Source organism: Tachypleus tridentatus, chromosome 2 (genome assembly GCF_004210375.1).
Source record: "Tachypleus tridentatus isolate NWPU-2018 chromosome 2, ASM421037v1, whole genome shotgun sequence".
Taxonomy (NCBI): Eukaryota; Metazoa; Arthropoda; class Merostomata; order Xiphosura; family Limulidae; genus Tachypleus; species Tachypleus tridentatus.
Genome location: NC_134826.1, coordinates 64,962,449 through 64,983,448, shown reverse-complemented (window position 1 = coordinate 64,983,448; position 21,000 = coordinate 64,962,449). Strand labels below are relative to the sequence as shown.

General features: G+C 35.0%; 1 protein-coding gene across 14 annotated transcripts in view; it reads left to right on the top strand.

The window, feature by feature from the left end:
• Positions 1–21,000, top strand: part of LOC143244022 (zinc finger protein AEBP2-like) — a 77,838-nt gene that overhangs the window by 42,383 nt on the left and 14,455 nt on the right. For all 14 annotated transcript variants that reach the window (XR_013024875.1, XR_013024872.1, XR_013024874.1 and 11 more), the window contains exon 3: positions 3,259–3,517. Coding sequence is in view for 4 of the 14 variants with exons in the window: in XM_076487971.1 (XP_076344086.1) it covers positions 3,259–3,517 (259 nt within the window). In the remaining 10 variants the exon portion in view is untranslated. The remainder of the gene's footprint in view (positions 1–3,258; positions 3,518–21,000) is intronic.

Below are 21,000 nucleotides of genomic sequence, written 5' to 3'. Positions count from 1 at the left end.
TGGTTTGTAATAAATAGTGACTTGGTTGTAATAGTAGAAAGGAATGACAAACTGTAACTTAGAAAATTTCAATAGAATACACTTTTTTTTGTAATAAATAGTGACTTGGCTGTAATAGTAGAAGAGAATGACAAACTGTAACATCAGAATTTTCAATAGAATACAGTTTTGTTTGTAATAAATAGTGACTTGGTTGTAATAGTAGAAGGGAATGACAAACTGTAACTTAGAAAGAAATTTTTAATAGAATACAATTTTGTTTGTAATAAATAGTGACTTAGCAGTGACAGTAGAAATAAAAGATAAAGTGCAACTTAGTAATTTCCAATAGAGTACAATTTTATTTGTAGCAATAGAGAATAACTAATATAAATAATAGAATACAATAATGGCCTAATGTTATAGTAAAGACAGTTTCCTGTTATTAGCACTAGTAAATATTCATTATGATAAAGAACCCACTTGAAGTACAATGTATTCTAAAGATGGCTGGTATTGGAATTAAAACGTTAATTAAAATAAAGTACAGAACAATGTTCTTAGGTCATATTCATGATAATAAAGAGTTTATAACTAGTAAATATTATTTTTAGTGAAAAAAATTGTATCGTTAGATTTTGAGGTAAAGTTTATGTATATTTACTTGTAATTGTTGACCTGTTACTCATAGAAAACAGCCTAGAATACAGTCTGACTTTTTTGGGTTTCAATACATACTGCTTTACTGAAAGCATTTATTTAGTTAACAAAACTTGTAAATATTTTAATAGTTGTAGGCTATTATTTCTTTACAAGTTTATGTAACATGATAATGTTAATATGAGGGTAGAAATGCATTCAGCCTTTTCATTTTTTTTAAATTCACTTAAATACATTAAATGACGTATACTTTAATAATGTGTTGTTGTTTGACAAACTTGTATGATTTTATGGAAAGTTTGGTAAGTGAGAGCTAAGGAGTAATGAGATATGTGTGTGTTCATTATATAAAAATATAAACAAATCTTTGACAATGAACTTTGTTGTTTTTAGATATATATTTGCTACTTTACAGCTGAAAGGGTGAACTCTTAATAAAAAAACTAGTTTAAATTGTAAAATGTCTTTTCTCTTGATTCGTCCTTAATGGAAAGGATTTCAAATAATTAGGTAGTAGAAACATCATAACATTTGGGTAAAAACGTCTTGGACATCATAACTTTTAATGAAAGTAAGTTACATCTACGACTTATGTTAAGCCAAATGGTTATAATGTTTATATTATTGTTCTTAATTCTGTTATTAAAACAAGCTACTAAGAAGTAAATTTTCTAATTATGTACTGAAAAAGGGAGGATATCTTTAATGAGACAGATAAAGGGGGGCTACACGTTCAGTAATAAGGCCCCAAACAGGAATCTCTGTAAAGTGAAGTATTTTTATGACATGTATACAGACTTGTGGTAACACTAAACCACTTGACCAAGGACTTTCTGCTTTGGTAAATTCAACTAGTAAAGACAGATTACTGTTAAAAATACACAAAATTAACTATGACCACATTTAATCGTACAGTTACTTGACTCTTAGTTGGGGTCCACGTATTGCGTCGTAATGAAGAAGTTTCGTTTTTGTCAAATACGACACACAAAATCAAAGAAATCACTCGTATCCAAGCAGTAATTAGGAGGAACTAAATGCAATATTTGTGTAATTTTTATTTAATTTTTGTGTGTATCCTGTGTAGTGTCATTAAGAACCCTGTAACGATCAAAATCATAAATTCACCAGCAACTTGGCATATAAATGGTTTAGAAAAGTATATTTAAAAACGCTAAAGGAGCTGTGTGAGACACATTGGATCTCTAGGATTAAACAGAACTATACTGGGCACTTAAATATGTGTAAATGAAACTTTCTTTGTAATGTTTCTCAAATAGAGGGGAAAACGTAGTTAATAGGCTTAACGAAAGAAACATTTCGTGTACAGCAGGTTTATCTGTTGTTAATGAACCCCCGCCCTCCCCCTCTTCCGACCGATCGTCATGGCTTGTGTTAAGGGGCATATGGTGATGTTCGTCCATCCGTGGACATCTACTTCACATATTGTAATTAATATTAACTTTCTACAGGAGCAAGAGACGTGCTTAAGAGTGAAGTCGCAAATTAACCTGGCAATTTGTATAGCTAATTAAATATATATTTATTATGTTTTTACTTTCAAAGCTCTGGAAAGTAGATGACAGTCAGACTTCACAGGCCACTTCCCATGGGTGTGTGGGAAAATAACTAATTGGTTTTGGGATTAGAAAGTTAAGGTCACAATTTCATAAAGACGGACATTATATTGATGTGGAAAACCAAAATATTGACACTTGTATTCGATCATGAACACAACACAAAAGCGAAAACAAACAAAAGGCTTACGAGTTTGAATGGGGGGGATGTCGGCCTTTCTATTGATGGCTATTTATTTTTCTCCTTGACGAATAATTTTCGAGACATACGTCTAAATTTTAAATCTTACTGATGGTAGTATGTATTTAGGTGGAAACCATAAACTGTCCAAAACATTTACCTGAGTTGTGAAAAAACGTGTACGAAAAACACCTAAATATTAGTAAGTAAGAAGTGCAGTAGAAAGGTGACTGTTTTTATCAGAGTTTGTAGACTGTGAAGTTGTCTGAAGGTGTTTTGTGGGCTTTGGATAGGACTGATCGATCTCTGAGATTTCCATGGTGTATTATGTAGGTCATCGTTAAGACACCAGATGGCTCCAGGAAATCAATAGCTTGTGTGGAACCTGGAAAAAATATATAAGATGAATTTAATATATATATAAAATTGTATTCGAGCGGTTACAATTTTGACACATAATTACTATACGTAAACTGAGTTTACATTGATATACAAGAAATAAGTAATTACATGGTGAAATGTATTCATTTTATATATTTTTTATTAAACTACAGCCTTTGAGTGTTTTAAACAATGTGAAAAAATTAAAAACTTGTTGATTATGAAATCTGAGTTTTTGAATGTAAGCGTGATGGCTGTTTCGTTGAAAATGTTCACTGCAGTAAGGAACATGATGTTTCTAGACCTGTTTTGTGTCACTTGAATTGCTTTATATTTCTCGCTTATTGTACGAGATAAGGCGACACTGTCCGCGATAGATATATTTCTGTCATTTTGCTCTTTATAACTTGTTCAGTGCAGTCTAATGTAGGACGTCTGTGTGTACCTTTAATTCCTAGTTTACCTCACGTGCTTTTCCAGGTGTACAATCGACCGTCGTGCTCCCTGAGCTGGCTGCAGCGACACATGCTAACTCACGGGGGGAACAAACCTTTCAAGTGTATCGTTGACGGTTGTAGACAGAGGTTTACTTCCCAGAGTGCCTTGGAAAGGCACGTAAACTCTCACTTTAACAGCCCTCCCACGTCTAACGCAAGCAAGAGCAGTCGAACCAAGGACGACAGCCACACCAAGTTGGTGAGAAGGAGAAAGGTTCGATACCGACAAAGATGTTACGCAGGTAAGTTCGTATCTCCAACTACACAACCACACATAAAACAGTGAACTAACACTAGTTGCTGCTAAAATTTAAAGACTTTTTGGGAAGAAAATTATAGAAGATATAGTGTTGCTCTTTTCTTTTTTTTAATATGAACAACAAACGCATCGCTTCGTCTGTTTCAAAAAGTTCACTCCCACTTTTGAATAATTATACATCTGGAACTGTCGGCCACCTGTCTTTCTCAGAACTGGAGTGTTTAATTTGGTGCTACAATGCTTATCCTGTTATATCTGTGTGTGTGTGTGTGTTTAAACCCATAAACAATTTTGGTTTCGTTATTGTACTGGAAGAAGGATTATATATATGCTCATTTTTGTAGCTTTAACAACTCTTGACAATAACCATTTCCATAATAGTTCCGTTGCATAAATGTCTACTTGTTTAATATACACGAGATGTTATTGCTTGTATCACTTGATTGACTAGCAGGTGTTTTCAACACGTGAATAACACACTTTGTTGTCTACAGTTACCACGTAGGTAACATAACGTTTATCTTTATCTAATTTCTAAAAATTAGAAAAGCCGATAGATCGAAACGAAACTTTACGTAATTGAATTTCCGAATGGAATACCTTGATACAATCAAATTGATTATCACTAATGTCACTAAAAGTCACCAATAAGGACAAATTTGGTAATATTGTAAGTGCAAAAATCCAACAGAAAATTACAGATCATAAAGAAATTCGTAATGATTTTGTATGATTTGTTTTCCAACTTAAAATAAATTGTAATTTAAAAACAAAACATGAGCAACCAGATTTCCTGAATTGGAAACAGTTAATATTAACAGACACACCAGTTAAAAGTAAGACGAGAATGTACTAGAGTAAATACTCTTGAAATGAATTTAACGATAATTAAGGTTGTTACTGTCATGTTGTACAGCTGTCGACGTCACTGGTGTTTGATATTAATGTTAGCCTGTTAGTGTATAAAGGTCGACAGGTTTAATAGTTATTTGTTTATTTTTTTCTCATTTGGTGTAAAAAACCGCTCGATAGCAATAATGTTTTCTTCAAATTTTGTTTCCTGATTTAAGCTCGTTTGTGTGTATTGCTTAATAGCAAAGCCATGTTGGGCTGTATGCTGAGTCCACGAGGGAAATCGACTTCCTGATTTTTTAAGCTAGTGTCTTGTTGAACTAAATGTAGTATTTGCCAGTCTAGAATATTGTTTTCATCATCATTTTGTTACTTAACAAAAAATAAAACTACAATAATTTACTATACAACTTTATAATGCGTTTTAAATGATAGTTCAAGAAAGACAAAATTATCTTTTTTATTTTAAAATTTAATTATTAACTAACAAATGAAATAGTCATACAGTTTTTATGTCAAACTGACATGGCTAGTAATAAACCAAACATCATATCTGTAAATTTGTGTTTATATTTTGGGATGCTAGTACCAGTTTTAATTATACATGTAATTGTCTGTTTCAAAAATTTCGCACAAAGCTATACAAATGGCTTTTTGCTAGTGGTGTGTATCTCATAGTATTCGATACGGTACGTATCTAGATACAGAACTTTTACCACCGGTTTGTTTCGAAGTGTGACAGTATTATATGCAGTTTATTATTTGTATTACTAACATTGTACTATTTAAGTACTTCACACGTTAGTGTGTTTTTCAGATTCTCAGGTTTGATCAACTAAATTACAGCTGTCAAGAAAAGTAAAAAACAAAAGTTAATATCTGTTTATTTAACTTGTTACTTTACATGTAATGTTTTTGATAAAAGAAAAGAAGACGTAATACTCCTTACTTATCTTCGATTATTATATCGTTAATTTTTAGTAAAATACATGAGAAATCTTGGTTTGTTCTGTACAAATTACTTATTACTTAAAATGCTTGCTGAAAACTAGCCAGATTTCCTGAAGACACATAAATCGTATCGTATCGGATAAAGTATGTATAAAATCGTATTTCGGTTTCGCGCATCGCTGTATCACCACATCTTTATTATTTGAACATAGCCATCCGTTATTTTGAACTGACAGACTAGAGAAAAGGCAGAAAATGAATAACACCCTCCGCCAACTTTTAGACACTTCTCTTCTCAGACCGGATAGTGGCATTTGACCGTTACTTTTGTAGCGCGCGCACGGCCCCGACTACTAGCACATTTTTTATTCGTTTTTTTTGCAAGGGACCATGAAACATGAACCCTCAAATCACAATCTTAACACGCTTAGTACTAAAACACGCTCCGCTCATGTGATTTATAAACGTTGTGGGTTTCTTGTTTTTTATATTGATGGTAATAGTACACGTTATAGCTAAATGTGTTACACCAATACACTAAAACATTGGGTACTTCGTGTGAACATTTGCTGTGATTAAAATGCTAAAAAATTGATTTTCAAGAAATAATTGAATAGTGGGTTCTCAGATTCGTAAATAATCAGTAAAAATGTTCGTGATTGTAATTATTCTTTTATGCAGCAAAATAATAATAATTATTAAGTATAATAACTGTCTTAATAATAAATTGGATTATAATCACAGTAAAAGGCTGAATACTTTTTAAAATTAACCCTTACTTCTAATTTAATAGTCTGTATAAATAGAGGTGAGGTATATATTTGGTAAACATTCAACCTTGCTACTGATTATAGTCCAATTTATTATTAAGACAGTTATTATACTTAATAATAATTATTATTTTGCTGCATAAAAGAATAATTACAATCACGAACATTTTTACTGATTATTTACGAATCTGAGAACCCACTATTCAATTATTTCTTGAAAATCAATTTTTTAGCATTTTAATCAAATCCTAACATAGAATTCGCGTAATCATGAACAATTCGTGTTCTAATTCATATATACGAAGCTGGAATATCTATTTATCTTCGATCAGGGGTACCATAATCACCTTCGAATTGAACCTGACAAGTTAAAAAGTTCCCGCGCTAAAATAGTATAAACCCACAACAACAAAAGTGGTGATTGTACGGTGAATAAAACAAACAGCAATAACCTCAAAATACGTGCTTCGATTTCTACTAATTAACATAACAAGGGTTCTCGCTCAGGATGCTTTATTTCAAGGAACAAGGGTTTTGGGGTAATGCATGAAGCAAATAGTTTTTTTACGCGTTTTGTAAGTTACACTCTATTCTGCCTTTTGTTTGTTATATTACCCTTATTGATTATAATGCTTAATACTTATAACATATGTTTTGTTATTATGAAGTTTATATTTCATTGTTGGCTTAGTTATAAGCTTTGGACTAATATAAATCTCCCGATCCAGCCAAATTTAGTGATATATTATTAGAATTACGGCAGAAAGTGTCGTTAACGACTATTATTATGTAAAAGGCGTTCACACTGTAACAGTAGACTTAAAAAGTAGTTATTTAGCCAGTTATGATAATGATATGGTACTTCGAAGCTGGATGAAATATATGTTACTGCAGAATCAAAGTTACTACAAATAGTAATAATAATTATAAATCCAAATTTTATTGAAACAATAATTCAAGCCGGACAAACCTTTCCAGTCATTTTTCTGATGTGAAATTAATGCATTTTACCAAATGAATTTATTTCTATTTTCTTTTTTTTTTCGTTCCGTGAAGTGCGTTGGCATTCTACAGTGGTTGTATAACAGGTTGTTTACCTTAGTGGCAGACAGTCGGTGGTCTTCACTTTCGTGCCTGACCAAACCGGTTAGGTTAGATGCCTAAGTTGGTTCGTCGTGTTTACATATCCAAGCTAAAAGAAAAAGGAATATTGTTGTTACACACCTCACCCCCTCACCCGCCGTTCATAAGCCTAAATTTTTACTATAAATCGAAGAACCCGTTCAACCCCAAAAAGGTATTTAACATAAAATATAGAAGAAACTGACACATTTAGCTGTTTTATGTGTGTATGAGCAGAGACAGTTTCTTTTTTTTTTAGTTTGTAATTTGCTTATAAATAAAAGCATCTCGTAAATAAAACGACAACAACAACAAAACCGCCAGGTATTTAGGGCGCTCGACTAGTAATCTGAGGATCGGAGGTTCGAATTTTCATCGCACCAAACATGCTCATCCCTTCAGTCCTGGGGACGTTGAAATGTTACGATCAATCCCACCACTCGTTGGTAAAGGAGTAGCCCAAGAGTAGGCGGTGGGTGTTGATGACTAGCTGCCTTCCCTCTTGTCTTACACTGCTAAGTTAGGGACGGCTAGCGCAGATAGCCCTCATGTAGCTTTGCGCGAAATTCAAAAACAAACAGGCCTGGCATGGCCAAGCGCGTAAGGCGTGCGACTCGTAATCCGAGGGTCGCGGGTTCGCGCCCCCGTCGCGCTAAACATGCTCGCCCTCCCAGCCGTGGGGGTGTATAATGTTACGGTCAATCCCACTATTCGTTGGTAAAAGAGTAGCCCAAGAGTTGGCGGTGGGTGGTGATGACTAGCTGCCTTCCCTCTAGTCTTACACTGCTAAGTTAGGGACGGCTAGCACAGATAGCCCTCGAGTAGCTTTGTGCGAAATTCCAAAAACAAACAAACAAACAAACAAAAACAAACAAACAAACCCTCTAGTCTTACACTACTAAATTAGGGACGGCTAGCGCAGATATCCCTTCTATAGCTTTGCGTGGAGTTCAAAAACAAACAGAAAAGCTGCCGTTACGCGTATACTGTGTGTAATGATGACGAATCATTTCTTTGTTATGTATAAGCGATAAGGTCAGTCGGACTGTTTTTTTTTAAAGTTACTTTCAGAATAATAAGTTGTTATTTCGGTTTAAATACCCGGATGGTGAACAAGTGTCGGCCAGTGAAATGGCGTTAAAAGTGTTTACGTAGAGATGACTTCATATTATTTGATATTTGAAATATACTGTGCTAAATCGTGAAGTATTTAATTGCACTTAAAACGTTTGAAAAAGAAAGAGGGAATTTTCAGTAGCCGCAACACTTAAAATTCGGTTAAGCAGGATCAGAGTAAAATAATCTGTGAGACCTTTGTTTTCATTTTTATTAAATATACTTTTGTGTGCCAGCAGAACCAAGCGTCGGGCGCGAGATTCTGTTTTACTACTCATCAGGATTTCTATCAGCCTACCCTGAAATTGGAGTTATTGTAGATGAATATTAGAGTAAATTAATATATGAGACCTTGGGCGTCAGACCTAAAATCTATTTCAGAGGACACCTTTATGTTTGTTAAAAATAGGGTTAGCTTTTGTATAGGCCTTCTTGTATTTTTCCGATATTAATATTGTATATTTTGCCGAGGATTTTTACCTTAGGAGAATCAAAGGAATAATTCTTATTAGGCACGTGTTAAAAAACATGAGATGGAGACTTTTAAATGTTCACACAAACGGCTAGGAAGTTGTATTTTTGTCTCTCTAATGTAACAGAGTTTGCAGTCTGTACGTTCAGTTGCATACAACTTTCCTGAAGTATCATTTTTGGACAGCAGTTGACTTAGCTTCTCTCCATGTAAAACTGTACATTGTACTTTAATGTTAGTTATATACTGATTGTTTTCAAACAGATTTTTTTACAAATACAAGTTTACGGTGCATGGTAATGAACAAAGAAACGGTTATATTTGGAAGAACCATTTTCTGTGTCAATTTTTGGCATATTTTCAAAGAATGCAAGTACTTTATTAATATCAGCGCGAGGGAAATTGTTTTGTACAGAAAAATGAAATCTGAAGATGTGATTTCTTGAAACAGTCGAGGATGGAAGATGCTATTTGTACGAACGGTATCTTTTAATACACCAAGAGTTTGGTATTAATCATTAAGAGCATTCCAAGGAACATAGAGCCCAGTATAAGCTTTCTGACGGAATACGGATGTTTGAAAGTTTGTATTTTTAATAAAAACATTTATAGTTTTTCATAAACTTATTTTTCCACTGTTAATTTTATTGCATGGGTTTAGATAAGAGAAAAAAATTCGTGAATAGTGTTAAAGTTATCAACATGTGGGAACCCCCAAAACGGTTTATAAAGTGAATTTGAGATGGTAGTGTCATCAGTTCTAATAAATATATTGGCAAGTGCTGGGGCTGCAAGACTTCCTGTTCTTTAGGCCTTCAGTTTGGATATAGCTTGCATCTGGAAACTGGAAGAATAAGAATAAAAGAAAACAGGTTTTATTTTATGTTTATGTTTCAGACGAATTCAAGACTAACATAATTATAGTAACATCCGAGGGCAACATTTATTGTTTCAAGGATGAGGACTTCAGTGAACCGATGTTTTGATTTGAACATTGTTACAAATTCTTGAAGTTTGTAGACAAACATTTCACTGTGTTTTTTGAAGGAAAAAGCGCGGGAAACATGTTTAGAAAACATCCAAACTGCGAATTAGCTGAAACAATAGGACGTAAGAGGAAATCAGGTTTGTGAGTTTTTGGGAGATCGTACATTTGAGAAAAACAGGAGTTATAGGAACGAAGAAAATTGTTATGTACGAGTAGAAAGTTGAGAGGTTTTTGTAACTGAAAAAACAGTGTTTTAATTTTTTTGGAAGGGGTTAAGTTTTTTTTTTTAATGAGGTTAATCATCCACTGGAATAGTTTTAATATTTAATGTTGGGAAAAAAGGTTTGATTTCAACAGTCTCTGTGTGTCCAAAAGCTTCGGGGGGGAGGGGTATTTAACGACAGACCTTGATTACTTGTGCTCATTTTAATCTCTTCCTGCCCTCTTGTGTAAAGAGCAAATTTCAGTGCTTGAGACTCAAGCCTAAAAGCTTTCTTTATATATTTGATACTTCATTGATAAATTACTTTATTATGTTTGCAATTGCTAGTTGTATAACTGTTTGAATACCATTGTTAGATTCTCCAGAGATTCCTTTTTTTTCAATTTATTGCTGTTGACTAACATTTCCTGATAATTCCAGAAAAAAACTGAGACGTTGTGAATAAAATTAACAACAGTTTTACTATACACAATTGATATAAAACTTGTGTGATTACGAAACTAGGATATTAATAAAAAATAATTACATTTGTTTTCAATTCTGTACTGTGCGTCTAACGAATCATGAATTTCTGTGAATTACTAACAGCAGCTGCAAGAACGTTTCTTTGTAGTTCTTTGTATAATGTACATACAGGTGAGTCTATGCTATCTCCTGTTTCGTGGATAATTTTTTATTATTATTTCAAACATCTGTTGCTTGATAACGGCTCAACAGAATTTGGAGTAGTTGCAATGCAATGTTACGGGTTATCAAGCAAGAACAGACAAATCTATACTCTCCGTTGTAGATTGTGACGACGTGCTGGTATCTGTGGTAGGCAAAGGACAAGGAAATTGTTGATCCCATAAATCAGTTTCAACGCACATCTCAAGAGACCATGGTGACGGTTCAGTTTGTAACAACGAAACAATACTAAATTTCAATAAAAGTTATCGAACCGTTATTAATTTTGGGAACAATAATTAATTTAGAACTGAAATAAAATAATCTTCTACTCTTTTTTTTTTTTTTTTTTTCGCTGTTAGCTAATTTTGAACCTGAAGAAAACAATGTATGCTAAAATTATTTTAATTGTTCTAATGAAGAACATGTTTTTGCCCACTGGACCTTATCTTAGAAATTGTTTATTCGAGTTCAATTTCTGAGAGCCATATACTAATATTTTTACAGTTTAGTCTTATTGGACCATGTGCTTGTTGACATAAATCAATGCCAAGTTGATCGATACCTTGTCGCAAGGCCTGCTGATATTATATTTGTTGTGTTTGTTTATCGGTTGTCATGTATATGTTGTAACGTTGGTTTATGTAATAGATTTTTTAAAGTATGTAACGAAACTCTAGAGTGTGCCATTAGGAAAAGTGGATATTATGTGACAACAACAACAAAAATATAATAAAAGTAGAAAAAAAAAAATCGGGGATCACGTGTCTTTTGTTTCCCGCTAAAATGCACGACGTAATCGCCAAACGTACTTGTACATAATAGACCTGTTCAACTGACAAGCCACTTTCTAGTATGTGCTCTAATGAGAAATGCCACTGTTTTTAATTGAAGTTTCCCACAGTTTGCTCTTTTTTATATAATTCATCCATCTGTTTATTGAGAAAGATGTACCTAGTTTTGTGGACGTTTTCATATTGATATTTCACTAACTTTAGTCATAATTCCAGCCAGTTTTTCAGTTCCCAAAGCGAAGAGATGAATTGTCTTTGCCACCAAATTGTATTTTTCACCAGTTTTCAATTTTCTGTACATAATAACTTCCTAATTACATGTGAAAAAAATGAATTATTTTACATAACACACAAAATCGTTTCTCTACTTGTGTTCTTTGTTTTTTATTTTTAAAAATGTTTTCAAAATGTGTTTTCTTTCGAAAGAATTGCCTGGAACTATTGGATATTAAATATTATTACGTCTATATTTGATATCTCGCGGCTGGGGACCGAGACTAGCTTGCGGTTGGTGCGCCGGTCTATAATTTTAAGGGTCCGTGGTTCGCGTTACGTTGTTGCAAAGCCCTGTATTTCCAGGTGGTTAAGGCACTCGATTCGTAATCCGAGTGTCGCGGGTTCGAATCCCCGTCACATAAAACATGTTCGCCCTTTCAGCTATGGGAGCGTTATAAAGTTACGGTCAATTCCACTATTCGTTGGTAAAAGAGTAGCTCAAGAACTGGCGGTGGATGGTGATGACTAGCTGCCTTCTCTATAGTTTTACACTGCTAAATTAGGGAAGGCTAGCGCAGATAGCCCTTGAGTAGCTTTGCGCGAAATTCAAAACAAACCGTTGCTGCAAACTTGCGTATAACACGTTTGGTGACCGTTTTTACGTTATAAGAGTGACTGTCAAATTCCTATTAATCAAGACTTGGTGTTCGATGTTATTGTCTAATTGCTGCCTCTTTAAATTATCTTCAAAATTAGGAACGGCTAACACCCTTGTATAGTTTTACGCTAGTATTCGCAACAAATAAACATTTTTGTGCTGCTAATGAAACCTAATACGCTTGTCAAAAAAATAACTTTCAAAACTCATTACATAGGAATTTTTCAATTAAATAGTACATTTTCCATGGTTAGCATTAAATTTCTAAGGTCAAATGCTAGGATAAAAAAAATAAAGTTTTATTACTAACTGTAATTGCTTACTTTTTAAACATTGTTCTGTATAAATACCTTGTTACAGATAAGTCTTATATTAATCAGTACTTCAATATTCAGTATTTGCTCTTTTGTTGAATTTCGCAAATCTACTCTGCGCTAACCGTTCCTAATTTTTAGAATGGTAGACCAGAGGAAGGGCAACAGGCAACAAGTTAATGCTACCAAGCGTCTTTTCTTGGGCTACTATTAACCAACGTATAGAAGGAATGGTAGCCACTGTTAATGCTCCTACGGCTGAGGGGCGGGCATGTCCGGCAATGGGTTTCGGTTCCACAACACGCAGATTGAAATTGATGGATGTTCGTATCGCAATGCAATGTGACATTAACGTTGTATTGCTGTATTATGTGTGCATATAATTATGATCAAAAACTCTATTTATAATAGAGAATTTGGTCCATATCGGGATTTCTCTTTTTTTTTTCCAAAGGTCCACACACACACACACCTAGGGCAGTTGATGATTCGTCGGCTTAGGGCAGTCACAGTTGTCTCGGCCCGTGGCTGTCTATAGACACGCATCTAACGGCCCCTCGTTTGAAAGTTGCTGGTGCATGTAATCAGAAATTCACAGACATTTAGACCAGACTGACAAATCAAAAGTAGACAGACATATAAACAAGTCAAAATGACCGGATATTTCTAATCACGTGCATAAAGTGTTCAGTTTTTGGTTTTTTTTTCAATGGTTTATGGCGGATATTCAAATGTTTTTCTTCTAGAATTATTTCTTGGGGTGGGATGTGGTATAATTTGGTGACTAATGCGGTGCGGGGTATTTAGTTGTTGAGTGTTTCGCAACTTAGTTTGTTTACATTCTTTATAATTGTACAGTTTTAAAGGGACCTAGTTTTCCCAGAGCAAGTATTATCTAGAAAGAAGAAACAAACTAGAAATTCACAGAAAAATTAAGGGGAAGTATTCCTCTCCCTGCCAACTGAAAAAAAAACACACAACACTCCCCCGCGTGCTTAGTTTAATGGTGCAGTTGTTTGTATAGTTTGTGAATAGTGTAAAAAATAAGGATAAAAACAACACGGTGCTAATTTCTGTCAAATATTACCCCCATCACGGCAAAAAGTTTAATATTTATTTTTATTGCTCTCCACAGTGAGAAATAAGTATGACGTCATCCACGCACAGTAGCTTTTGACGACGTAATAAGCTGTTGAATAATTTATAAGGAAAAAGACTATTAATTCATCGTATGTCAAACTGATTAACTCATTACAGTCGCTGCTGACGTGTGGGGCTAGGTAAACCGTGATACAATTAACTACATGCTTGCTTGCAAGTAATTTAATCTTGGGTGACACGAATTATTGACTGATTACTGAATTGATGTAATGGTTGATACACGTAACACTTTGGAATTATTAGTTGATGAATACAATGTTACGACAGCGTAGAGACATTCATTCCTGTGAACTGATCTTATTTGATTATTTCTCGTATATCGATGTTTTTAATCTTTTACCACCACCACCCAAAAGAAGCGACACTTGAGTCTGTTTTAAACAGTGGTTTGTACTTATTCAGCTTATGGCTCCACCACTAACGGGCAGATGGTGATTTTGAAGGTTACGTGGTAAACAATTCATTTTCATTTTCTGAAAACAATTACTGTGGTGGTGGTGTTTTCTTTTTAAAAAAAAAGAAAGAAAGAAAACGGAAAACGTGGTACAATTTCTGATGCTATAAACTTTGTGACACTACGTATACGCAGCAGAGAAAACAGAGAATTAATTAACGCAGACAACAAAAATGCCTGATAGGTATGTTTTTTATGTCAGCGAGAGAAATAAATTTAAATATAAATTGCATACTATTGACCAGTTCTGGACATTAACATTAGTATGACCTGTTACTTCGGAGCCATAAACCCACCCGTTTCCTGCCATCCACAGTATCGCTTCTTTGCGTTAAGCTCGACTTCGTGCTAACGAATGAAACCCGTGCACTGAGGCACAAGGGTCTCGGAGTGCGTGACTCATTGTGTCACGTGCTCTCTTGTGACGAACAATGTTCAGCAACCCATGCGTGACGTAATGATATGCCGCCTTGTGAAAGACAAATCTGCAGAACATGATAAAACACTGATAATTTAATAAATAACGTATCACAATTTCCTGTTCACTTGCAACGAAAGTTTGAAATGCTTCAGTTTATGTTGAGTATCGTTAAAAAAGAAAAAAACAAACACAGCAAGTATTTATTATACTAGCTTTAAAATTGAATTAAACATTTGCAGAAAAATGTCGTATCCACAATTAATGAGAGGTTACAGTAGTACATTTTAGTGTATTGTCATGTTTTACACTCCAAAAAAGAATCCAGGAAGACAGTTTGTTTTAGTTTCTGTAATATAACCTTCTGATACCTGGTTCAATACCCTTAACGGACAGCACAGCTAGCTCATTGTTTAGTTTTGTGTTTAATAACAGTACAGACACTTTTGTTTTATAACAAGAAGACACGAGTGCCCAACCTCTCAACCTTCGTTACCAAGCAGTAAGCATTAAAGCTTTATAACTTTTAAATTAGGGGCTTGATCCCCGCTGCACAACACAGTGTATATTCCCCATTGTGTTGCTTTTCATTAATACGTACCAAACCATGAAGTTATAATTCGTGCAAATTGTCGTGTTGAGGTTTTCCTACAAAGTTTTTTTTTAATATCTGCTCTGTGTTTTTATGCGAATGGTTATTTCCAACAACTGTCTAAGCTCAAGAAGAAGTGGAAGAAATATTCGTTTATTTACAAATCTTGCACTACGTACAAGCAGACGAAAACAGTTCAATTAAAAGTAGCCGCTGATTTATACCCTGGAAGGATTCTGGCCCATTTCACCATTCAGAATCGAAGCTTGTAATTTACATTATCTCTCTAGTTTTAACGGTATCAAGAGTGGATTCTCTGTCATATAGTGTAAAACACGTGAAGTGCTTAAATTAACTGCTCTTCTAAAAGAACCGGATTATCCTTGATAATTAAATGAAGCAGTATTATAGTATTTATCGGTATGATTTACGTGACAAGGTTTCACTGGTGTACGACCTAAATTATGTAATTTATTTATCCATCAAGACAGTTGCTAATTATCAAGGACGTACCTAAAGTACTTGGCACCCGGGGCGGATCCTTCCTTTGGCACCCCCCATAAATTATTTTGAAATTTAAATGTGCCAAAGAATATTATGTTTGCAAGTATATTTTTAAACAGTACAGTACTGTCATAAGTAAACTGGAAATAAGAAAAATTCAGGACATTAAACATTCAGTGAACAGGTAATATTGCATTTTATTTTATACAAAAACACAGGAAATCCAGTATTTAACACTCAGCCTATTCTTCAAAGGTAAATAGAGAGAATTCAAGTTTGGTAGAGATTCACAAAAATCTCATTTCGCAATAAACTCCAGAAACTGTAATGCTGTCCATTTCTTTGCCTCTTCAACGTTGATATTAGCAGCTTTCAAATGCTTCCGATTTCGTCCAATTTACACACTGATACCTTCATCAGAGAATTAATCGAAAATATGAGTCAGATTTGGAATACACTTCAGAACTTGTTGTCCTGTTGCAATATCCAAAGTGTTTGGCTGAATAACAGCGTTGACAGAATTTGATCCATTGCCTTGAAACGAATCTGTAATTCTTGATGAAAGCTATCAAGATATTCAAACATAGCCCTTTTTACTTCCTCTATAAATGTGAGACCAGCATCCTTTATCATCTATCTTGGTTTTCTTTGTCGGAACTTTACTCTCCCTCTTCTCTCCATAGCAATGTTCGTTTCCTCACACTTTGTAGTTGCATAACGAATGGCCCTCTCCAAAGTTTCGTTGCGCTGATCTTCAAGAAACAGTTTTAGAATTTGGAGCTCCAAAATGGATTTTTCAAGGCTGATTCCAAATGTTTGCAAGTACTTTTTTGTGAAATTAATTTCTTCCAGAACTTCACACCAGAAAGAAAGGTAACTCAAATAGGAGAAATCACATATAGCAGATAGCAAAATCTGAGTTGATTTTCTTGTGTCCACATTTTTTTGGGGGATTGCACAGTACTTCAAGAGTTTAGGTCAGCTTTTCAAAATTTGCCGTCACTGGGTTCACAACGCCATATTGACTGTCATGCCTACATTCTCTTCAGCATTTCTCATCGATGAGTTGAGACTGAAAAGAAGGAAGACTCTCTCCAAGGTTCCGTAAAAAAAGTCACTCATGAATAAATCTTATAAAATACTGCACCCCGTAAAGGTACAGAGAATGATTTCCACAAGGAACAAACAAAGCCTTGGGATTAACCTCTCTGATCTTTGGCTGAACACCACCATGAATATCCCAGCCATAGTTACAGCGTTGTCATATTTTTGACCACGGCACGGATTTATGTCCATTCAATCTCTCTCCAGATGTCTCAGGATATCCTCTATGAGCTCAGCAGCAGCCTTTTCGACAATAGGGAAGAAGCCCAAAAATGATTTCTTTACTTCAGCCTTGTCACATTCAATATGGACGTATTTGATAACTTCAAACATCTGATCAGTGTGAAATACATCAGGAGCACTGTCAAAAGAATCCCAAAAAAATTCGCTTTCTTGATATCAACCACTATTTTCTCTTTGACGTAATTTCCCAAAAGGCAAATGACCTCATTCTGAATCTTTTAAGATAAATACGAAGACACTTTTCTTCCAGATGGAATAGAATGTTAATCCTTACAAAATGTTCTTTCAAAACTGGATCATAATTTGACATCAACTCTACCAATTTCATGAAGTTTCCTTTGTTTCCTGATGACATGTCCTCTTTATGAACACGAAAAGGAAGATTCTGGTGAGCCAGAAACAAGGTTAAGTCCAAGAACCGATGTAAAATATCCCTCCATTTTTTCTGTCATTGTTCAATGCTACTTGATAAATTTAATCTATAGTTTTTGAAGCTTCAACCCTGCTCCCAAGATGAAGTATGAGAGATGCTGATCATGGTCAGAAACATTTGGGTTTAGCTTTCACCATGCCTGAAACCCAATAACAAAGCTGGATGTTCCAATTCTTTTGTAATCAAGAGCAAACAGTCTGCAGGAAAAGCAAAACAAAGTTTCTTTTGATGGAGAGTAAACCGTTCATGTTCTCAAAAACTTTCTCATCATTTGGTGGAGCCTTATAGAATCGTGCAACGGTCAGCTGTCGACTCTTTCTTTTGGATTGATTTTCTTGTCTTTGAACTACACTGAAAGCTTCATCCCTCTCAAGTCATTTGGAACTGGGATTGGCCAAGCAGCAACATCATACTAAATTGAAAATCTATTCGTCTCTTACTCTTCATCAGAGTCTTTCTCCTGTTGGTGTGGACTTTTTCTGGCGTCTCCTTCCTCTTCATCAGTTTTGCTGCTCTTAGAAGATTTATTGCCATCCTCCAGTCCTTACTCTCTCTCATTCAATCCTCCTGTAAAGATGTTGAAACTAAGATGACTAAGCCAATAAGTATCAGTAATAATTCAATATAGAATAGTACTATAGTTGTTTACGTAAGTCTGAAACGGTGTTTACCATATTATGCATGTAAGCATTAACACATTTCCGTTTAGTCACATAATTTTGGATTTATGTTTCTTACTTTGGCGAATATTTCATTCGGTTTGAAAACTTGCTCTGGTATTTCAGCCCTCTCGATGCCCCCCCTTTCTGCCTCCCACCCGGGGCGTACCGTCTCCTCGCACCCCCTTAGTACGCTACTGCTAATTAGTGGGATTTGTATTAGCTAGTTCGTGGATGAGGCAGAGTAGAGAAGCCGGTCATTTACTGTTACAGTTATCACACACATACCTGGTTGTAGCTTTACGTGATTCAAAATAGAGCTTAATAATAACTTTTCTGTTCAAAACAAGTATCTCGGTAGATAAGAACTAACAAAAATACCCAGTGATTAGTTTAGTTCATTAAAAATGATGTTTCTTATAACCATTTGAAAGAATTATTTTATAGCAGTCTTGCACCCCCCTGATGTTTCATCGGCAAGTTTGATAAAGTGTCACGACAAAAATCGACTTTCATTACCTGCTTGTGTTTGTTTTTTATAGCAAAGCAACATTGGGCTATTGTTGTGTCCCCTGATATTAACATGGTAAATGCGAAGACTACACTGTAAGACCGGAGGACTAAAGAGAGGGTTTGTTTCTTTGTTGGAATTAAGCATAGAGGATGGGGCTATCTGGGGTTTGCTCACCACGGATATCGAAACTCGATTTCTGTATTTGTAGATCTGCAGACTCCACTGTGGCAGTGGGTTGCCGCTACTTGCGATAGGCAGAGCACAGACAATCCATATGTCTCTGGGCTTGTCAAATAAGAAATAGCAGAGCACAGACAACCCATATGTCTCTGGGCTTGTCAAATAAGAAATAACTCGTCCCCTTTTTATTTCTTCACGCACACACACACACGGTTTTTTCTTGATCTCATGTGTGATAGAAAACTGTATGCAGTAGTTTCATTCTTCATACTCAGGATATTTGTCAGAAAGACTTCTAAATAGGTGAGCCTTGAGAATACGATACGGCAGTGGTTCCCAACATTTTTTTTTATGTCGCGTATCCCCAGTCAGACTCTTGAATTAACAACGTACTCCTGACATGTATAAAAAAAATCTTAAGAGTGGTTTATATTGACAAAGACGGTAAATCAAATTAAATAATTCAAAGGTGAGTTTACAGTGTGCGACCGTTGAGTGCTGCTACCTGGTAGAATACATTAGTAACCCTCTGAGACTGCTTACCATTTTTGAGGCGTGGGGTTTATTTTCTCTTTAATGTTCTTTAAAGTTTCTCGCTTACATCCGGGGTTCGTGTATCATTAGGATCGGAAATTTGCGGTCCGGTTTAAGTAAGAATAAAGTGACGTAAGCCTACTTTCACGAGACTTAACCACTGCTAATAACTTACCAGATGGGTCAGGCAGAATGACTTCGATTCTTATTGTTATTGTTTGCCACATAGCGAAGCATATTCTTGTAAATAAATATACGTGTGTATCGAACGTGTTCAGACTTGTATCTGTGTTGATAATGCAGAAGGTGAGACGCTTCTTGAACTTGTACGTGATAATATGTATTTATATATTAAAAACAAAAACTCCAATTGTATTTCAGTTGGCTTATTTTATGAAGAATTTGTAACTTAACAAGAAACATGATACCTTTAAGACAACCTCGTTAAAATTCTACGGTGGCATGAAAACAAGTTTTCAGTTAGCTTGTTTGGATATTGGTTTTACCTTGAGGTGCATATATCCATAGGTCATTGGCTAAGAAGTGCTAACGAACCTCCACCATGGAAACCAACCGATTCCACCTAGTTTTCGTGTCGTTATTGGATATTTAGTAGATATAATGTGCTGTCTCAGATCCGTTATAAACCATTCTCAAATAATCAGAAACAAATAAACGCGAGAGAGAAACAATTGATGACGTCAGCTAGAACAAGATTGCCCCTGTGTTGATGTGTTATAAACGGAAACTTGCCGGAATAGTTTATGACATCGTAAACTATACACAAACTGCTTGAAATACCATTTTAGTTGTTTTATCCTCGCAGTGTTAGTTTTATTCGGACATAGATAAATTTCTGCGATATAATCCAGTTGGCCAGAGCTGTGTTTTAATATGACATTTTATAACCTTGTTAAGGCTCATATATGATTATATACGTAGTGTCTGGCTCTACCACTTGGGGCATTACATACGTGAAGATTCGCTGAAAGCAATTAGATAAGTACCCGATATATTTGTTTTGGAACATTTTTTGCTACTGTTAACGTTAGACGATTCTGGTGTCAACGCGACCTATTTGTTGTGAGATATTGTAGCTAGTGTTAACGTTAGACGATCCTGGTGTCAACGCGACCTATTTGTTGCAGAATATTATAGTTACTGTTAACGTTAGACGATCCTGGTGTCAACATGATATTTTTATTGTGGAATATTTTAGTTACTGTTGACGTTAGACGATTCTGGTGTCCACTCGACCTATTTGTTATGGAATATTTTAGCTACATCGTTGCTTTGAACCTAAGGTACTTCTTTCTCTCTTTGTAACGAAAGCCTAATTTCTGAGTCAAGGCTTTGATCGTAGAAAACAATGAAAGTGTGTCAACCGGTCCTGAAATGGTATACGAGCTGACGATTTATAATGATGAGAGGTTCAGTGTTGAAATCACGTTTGTTCAGTACAGACTTTGAACTAAATGGGTGTGTGTGCGTACAAGTATTACAATCATAAGAACATTAAACATCTGAT